Source organism: Hoplias malabaricus, chromosome X2, assembly GCF_029633855.1.
Source record: "Hoplias malabaricus isolate fHopMal1 chromosome X2, fHopMal1.hap1, whole genome shotgun sequence".
NCBI lineage: Eukaryota > Metazoa > Chordata > Actinopteri > Characiformes > Erythrinidae > Hoplias > Hoplias malabaricus.
The window spans coordinates 43,529,153-43,536,104 of record NC_089819.1 but is presented as its reverse complement, the minus strand read 5'-3'; the positions used below and the strand labels follow the sequence as shown (position 1 = coordinate 43,536,104).

At 38.7% G+C, this 6,952-nt stretch overlaps 1 protein-coding gene across 1 annotated transcript; it reads left to right on the top strand.

Moving 5' to 3' along the window:
* The first annotated feature begins 3,196 nt into the window (after positions 1 to 3,196).
* LOC136677224 (arylamine N-acetyltransferase, pineal gland isozyme NAT-10-like) lies at positions 3,197 to 6,689 on the top strand. Its single transcript, XM_066654695.1, has 2 exons — positions 3,197 to 3,264; positions 4,624 to 6,689. Exon 2 carries the CDS (start codon positions 4,631 to 4,633, stop codon positions 5,495 to 5,497), a length of 867 nt encoding a protein of 288 aa, XP_066510792.1. The 5' UTR covers positions 3,197 to 3,264; positions 4,624 to 4,630; the 3' UTR covers positions 5,498 to 6,689.
* The last annotated feature ends 263 nt before the right edge of the window (positions 6,690 to 6,952 follow it).

The window sequence follows — 6,952 nt, the reverse complement described above, 5'->3', positions numbered from 1 at the left end:
AGAGGGGCATCTTGGCTATCGGCTGTATGATTTTGGTAGAATTTCACTGTGTGCTTTTCTCATAAAGTCATACTCAATATATACCGATATGGATTTCTCAAGAATTACCCATAATGCCTAAACCATTCTACTCTTATTAAACAGAGTGACCTCTTGGCTATCAGCTGTATGATTTTTACAGAATTTCACTGTATATGCTTCGCATAGATAAGAAAGATATTTTCTGAAGCCCATGGGAAAGGACCTTGTGCATTTTCATATCATATGGCAAAAGCATTTGAGTTACAGTTGTTTTTCTGTGATGCTTGGAAGGCAGACTGCACAGCTGTTTTTAAACAGAATCTGGAAATACACAGTAATTCAAGTTCTTCATAATTTTGATAATTATTAACGTTCAAGTTGTTAGGATGTTGGAGGTGGGGGGGGGGTATAGGTTGGAAACTAACCCTAGCTGTCTATGTTTTTGAACATAACCTACATGACAACCAATCAAATGAGAGCATCCATCCGCTACAGAGCAACCCAGAGTACAGCATGCCATGCTTATGTAACTGCAGGGAAGAGACCACTGATGCAACAGCAGAATATATAGTGCCTTGCGAAAGTATTTGGCCCCCTTGAACTTTTCAAACTTTTGCCACATTTCAGGATTCAAACAAATATATGAAATTTTAATTTGTCTGTGAAGAATCAACAACAAGTGGGACACAATCGGGAATAAAATAAAATATGCAATAAAAAACTGAAAAGTGGGGCATGCAATATTATTCGGCCCTCTTAATAATATTGCATATTTTATTTTATTCCCGATTGTGTCCCACTTGTTGTTGATTCTTCACAGAAAAATTAAAATTTCATGTATTTGTTTGAATCCTGAAATGTGGCAAAAGTTTGAAAAGTTCAAGGGGCCAAATACTTTCGCAAGGCACTATATATTCTGCTGTTGCATCAGTGGTCTCTTCCCTGCAGTTACATAAGCATGGCATGCTGTACTCTGGGTTGCTCTGTAGCGGATGGATGCTCTCATTTGATTGGTTGTCATGTAGGTTATGTTCAAAAACATAGACAGCTAGGGTTAGTTTCCAACCTATACCGAACCACCTCTAACCCCCCCCCCAATCCAACATCCTAACAACTTGAACATTAATAATTATCAAAATTATGAAGAACTTGAATTACTGTGTATTTCCAGATTCTGTTTAAAAACAGCTGTGCAGTCTGCCTTCCAAGCATCACAGAAAAACCACTGTAACTCAAATGCTTTTGCCATATGATATGAAAATGCACAAGGTCCTTTCCCATGGGCTTCAGAAAATATCTTTCTTATCTATGCGAAGCATATACAGTGAAATTCTGTAAAAATCATACAGCTGATAGCCAAGAGGTCACTCTGTTTAATAAGAGTAGAATGGTTTAGGCATTATGGGTAATTCTTGAGAAATCCATATCGGTATATATTGAGTATGACTTTATGAGAAAAGTATACAGTGAAATCTTAACAAAATCATACAGTTGGTAGACAAGATGCCCCTCTGTTTAATGACAGTAGAATGGTTTAGGCATTATGGGTAATTTTTGAGAAATCCATATTGGTAATATTCAGTATGAATTTATGAGAAAAGTACACAGTGAAATTCTACCAAAATCATACACCTGATAGCCAAGGGGCCCCTCTGTTTAATGACAGTGGAATGGTTTAGGCATTATGGGTAATTTTTGAGAAATCCATATTGGTAAATATTCAGTATGAGTTTATGAGAAAAGTACACAGTGAAATTCTACCAAAATCATACAGCTTATAGCCAAGGGGCCCCTCTGTTTAATGACAGTGGAATGGTTTAGGCATTATGGGTAATTTTTGAGAAATCCATATTGGTAAATATTCAGTATGTGTTTATGAGAAAAGTACACAGTGAAATTTTGCCAAAATCATACAGGTAATAGCCAAGAGGACCCTCTGTTTAATGACAGTGGAATGGTTTAGGCATTATGGGTAGTTTTTGAGAAATCCATATTGGTAGGTATTCAGTATAAATCCATGAGAATATTATACAGTGAGCTACCTCTGTTTAATGACAGTAAAATGTAATCTGTATTTCTACATGTGCACCAGGATTACTATTCAAAGCCAGTTAAGTGTTTATAGAAAAGTAAAAAAAAATACGTAAATGTATGAAATAATAAAATCAAAGCGTGTTTTGCCTCTTTAAAGTGATTTAAAACGAAATATATTCCTAATGGCTTGTTAATTTTAGCCCATTTAGTCCATTTTAGCATTGCGTGCATTTATTTAGTAACAGAGACATCGCTGCTCAAACGCGGGTTTCAGACTCTCTATCTGTCCCAAAGCGGATGTGGTGTTCTCCGCAATGAAAAACCGTAATGGCGCGCCTATACGTGCATTCGGATTTGAAGCGCGGATGGCTTGACCGTCAGTTTCCAAAGTGCGGATAGCTTGACTCCAGTGTTTTGACAACGTTGAAATGTAATTTCTCAGAAGGTTGTGACAACTTTGTTACAACCTCCCAGAAAGTTGTCATACCGTTGTCACAACCTGCTGAGGAATTTCATTTCAACGTTTTGACAACGTAGTGACAACCAAAAAGACAACGTTGTGGGCACCAAAAAAATACGTTGTCACAAAGTAAACGTGTTTGTTGGGCACAGCAGTGCTGCTGGAGTTTTTAAATCTATCAGTTTCACTACTGAACTGAGGCTAGTCCAGTTACCAAAAACATCCAGTCAACAGTGTCTTGTGACTAGAGGACGACCAACACAAACGGTGCAGCAACAGCTGAGCTACTGTCTGAGTTTTCATCTACAAGGTGGATCAACAGTAAAGTGTGTCTAACGGAGTGGAAAGTGAGCTGACAGAGTTTAAAAACTTCAGCAGCACTGCTGTGTCTGATCCAGTCGTACCAGCACAACGTTGATAAAATGCACCATGAGTGATTGTTTGGTGTGTGTGTTGATTTCTAAATCTCCAAAACCGTCCGGTATTTCGCCGTCCAGTCTTCCCCTGTCCCAATTCTTACTATAAGCCCTAATCCCTTTCTTGATGTTTGCACTTCAATGACGTATGATGACGTTGTTGTAGGTGAGCAAAATGAGTGCGCGGGGATCAAGTGTTCAAGGGGTCAGAGCTCAGAGCAGTAATGGGACACACTTCGCCGCGCGCACCTTCCTGTGCTTACAGCCGAGCTCCGATCCACATCACAGAGTTTTACTGGAGCCTCGAACAGAAATGTGTTGAAAGTTGTTAAGGTAATTTGTCATAGACTCTTCTTCGTATTTGGAAGCTTTTCTGTGTCACACGAGCCTTTTACAAAACTGAAAGTAGTCACTTCTGTCCCTATAACGACACAAATACACGGACGCACCTGACCGTTACTGACTTTCTGACGAGTTAATCAAGATGTATCTGCGCAGTTTTTCTGTTTAACATTAACTTTAGAAGAAAACAGGACAACTCATTAAAGCCGGTGTTACACCGAATTATGCGTCTGTCGAGTTCTGTGACCCTAGAGGGCGATAATTCCTGTCCAGCATAGGGCTCTGCGTCAAATAGAGCTGCGTCAAAATGTGTGACCCCCACTGAATATTAATTACAGAAATTTACTTAAACCCGAATGTTTATAAGGTTGCTATGGAGATTCAGTGGGGGTCACACATTCTGACGGCAGCTGTCAGAAATTGTGACCCCTATGCCAAAGCTATGAAGTAGCGCCCTCTAGGGTCACTGCCTTATCTACAGGAACCAACTTATAACTATCTAATATTTTGGGAATGGGGTGGGTTTTGACTCAGCAAAAATGTCCCCCCAATATCAACCTCACTCCTATGCTATTGCAACTGCCTTTGCTCATTTTTTTACAGATTCAAAAGTAAGAAACTGAAGCACAGTTTAATTAGTAGGCCCATTTTCTGTATTTTTTGAATGTTTGAACATTGATGTTAATGTTGTATCTGGTGTTATAATGTTAAGCTACTGATTTAGAGATAGAAGTTGATGTTACTGCAATTAATTAGAAAATTGTAAACTTGCATGTGTATTTTATTACCATATTTTGGAGGGTGTTATGGTACAGGTGGGGTGCAGAAATTCCCCTTCGTCTGAGGTGGGGAATGATAGAAAATTTTGAGAACCACTGTATTATAGCTACATTTTGAACTGCATTTGAACTTGAAGTCATGTGTTTGCTATAATGGCATCATCAATGATTTGTACACATTTTGATCTGTTAGTGCACATTAACATTAGCCAAAGCCCAGGAGTCCAAGGGTTAACGCCCTCCTTTATTCAGCCAGTCACTTCCCCATGCACGCATTCCTTCTGCTGACTCCAGGCAACTCAACCAGCACAATTGTTTTCCCTTAATTAAAAGTAGGTTGTATAACTGTTGAATAATGTGGAGCAGGTCCTGGTTTTGACGGCATGTTTTTAAAGCTGGTTCTGTTATTTGGCTTAGACCTACACGCAGATTTTGACAGGTTAATTCAACAACTCGCTGTCTGTTTAGCAGAGCAGACCTCTTTCACATTCACACTTATCTGTTTTGAATTGCAGATAAAAAATGTCATGGTAATTTGAAGCTTTGAAATTTCTTTATTTTTCTCTTGTAGGAGCGGAATGGATCTACAGGAATACTTCAAAAGGATTGGATTCACCGGACTGTTCAACAAAGCTGATCTAACCACTCTGTGCACTGTGCACAAGCTGCATGTGATGAGTGTTCCCTTTGAGAACCTCAGTATTCACTGTGGAGAGAAGAACACGCTAGACCTAAAGGTCATCTATGAGAAGATTGTGATTGACCATCGTGGGGGTTGGTGCTGTGAAAACAACCTGCTTTTCTCCTGGGTGCTGAGAGAGATGGGCTACAAGTTCACCACACTGGGAGCCAAGGTTTTCAATAGTCTCAAAAATGATTTCAACCCCATGGATTCTCATCTCATTAATGTGGTAGACATTGATGGCAAGCCATATCTTACTGATGTGAGTTATGGTGTGTCATGCCAAATCTGGCAACCATTAGAAATGATTGCAGGTAAAGATCAAACACAACCTCCAGGAGTGTTCCGTTTACTGAATGAAGGCAAGAGGTGGACCCTGGAGAAGACAGGAAGAAAGCCGCTGATCAAAAATGAAGACTTTGCTAACAGCAGCCTAGTCGACAAGCGCCTGACAAAGACCATCTATAGCTTCTTGTTAACACCACGTGGTGTGGACCATTTTCTGGACACATCAGAGTACCTTCAGACAAGCTGTGAGTCCTTGTTCACCCAGAAGTCTATCTGTTCCCTACAAACAGCCACTGGCTTCAGAGCTCTGATTGGCTGGACCTACAGCGAGGTCCTGTTTAATCCTGAAGAGGACATCGTGGAGATGAAGGACATACCAGACAGTGAGATAATTATTGTCCTGAAGGAAAAGTTTAATATTACTTTGAGGAATAAACTAACACCTAAAAACAACAAAGCTTCATATAAAATATAGGAGAAATACACACTAATATGCTGTACTTCCCTCTCATTTTTATTATCTCTATACCAAACTATATATACCATTTTTAAAAAATGAAAGCACATTATATAACAGCATCACAGGCATATATTTGTTATTATCTTTACCATCTGTCTCTGTTAAAGTCTTAATCTCAATCTACATATAATCTGAGTATGTCTATTTCACTTAAATTTTGCACTGATTTATAAATCAGTTATTTGAGAAATTAATGTTTCTCAGAATTAAAACATACAGACCTACTGTTTTATGCCAATGCTGATATGGAAGGAGAGGAGTCAAACACAGTTGTGGAATAAAAGGTTCCTTTATTCACATTGAACACAATGCAACTCTAAAACGTTGTAACCACCCCAGACTGTTTTATATCGCTTACCGGCAGACGGATGGGGAGCCCCTTTGATCCTGGCAAGAGATCAACAATCCGGAAAGTACCAGGCGGTGCGCGCAAGCTCTTCACAGGAAAAATGGAAAACCCGTCCTTATATGGAATCATAAAACTTATAACTGGCAAACAAAATATCCAGCTTTGACTTTTGCGCGTGAGCTACACGAGTTTTGTGCGCGAGCTCTCTGAGTGTCGTGCGCCTGGTCCCTGAGCAGTTTTGGCACAAGCCTCTCGCGTGGGCGGGTTTTCTCATGGATGCCTTCCCATTGGCTAATGAATTTTTGAGTGACATTTGAGTACTTTGGACTGCGCATGCGTACTCCACGTTGCAACTCCGCAGTGCAGACACAGGAGATTTTACATAAACATGAATACACTGTGATTTACTGTTTTAAAACGCTAAAATATCTACAAAGTCCGACGATATCAATGTAGATATTGAGGTAGTTCCGTCTAAAAAAAAACAAACCAATTTTTTTTTACTGTGAAAACAAACCTGTTCGTCTCTCGTAGATACTGATCTGAGGTAAATGCACAGTGATGTCTGTGTTTACTCAGGATGAAACAGAATAAATTAGGTTTTATTTCTGTTTATTTGTAACATATTTTTATGAGTGCTTGAGCTCCTGTTCAGAATCCTGTGTACTAACGAACTGAACCTATTCCACAACGACTGTTATCATTTAAATGCTCAGATTTTATATTGATGATCAGAGTCAATCTGTTTTTAACAAATTTCATATGTGCATTTTGTTATACATGAGGTCGGAGAAAAGAGAAACATGACAATAAAGAGTGTGAGAGATGTTCCCCTTCCTTTAATGTATGCTTATTTAATAAAGTTGTATTTAACTTCTGCAAAGTCCATTGTCATTTTCTCATTTTGTGAGGGACTGTGAATGATTAATTAAAAAATCATTAATCATTATTAACAATCAGCAATAACTATAATAATAAGTATTATTAATATTAATAAACAAGAACAGGTGAAGTGACAAAAAATGTAAACTGTTCTAATAGTATGCAGTTTAAGTAAAAAA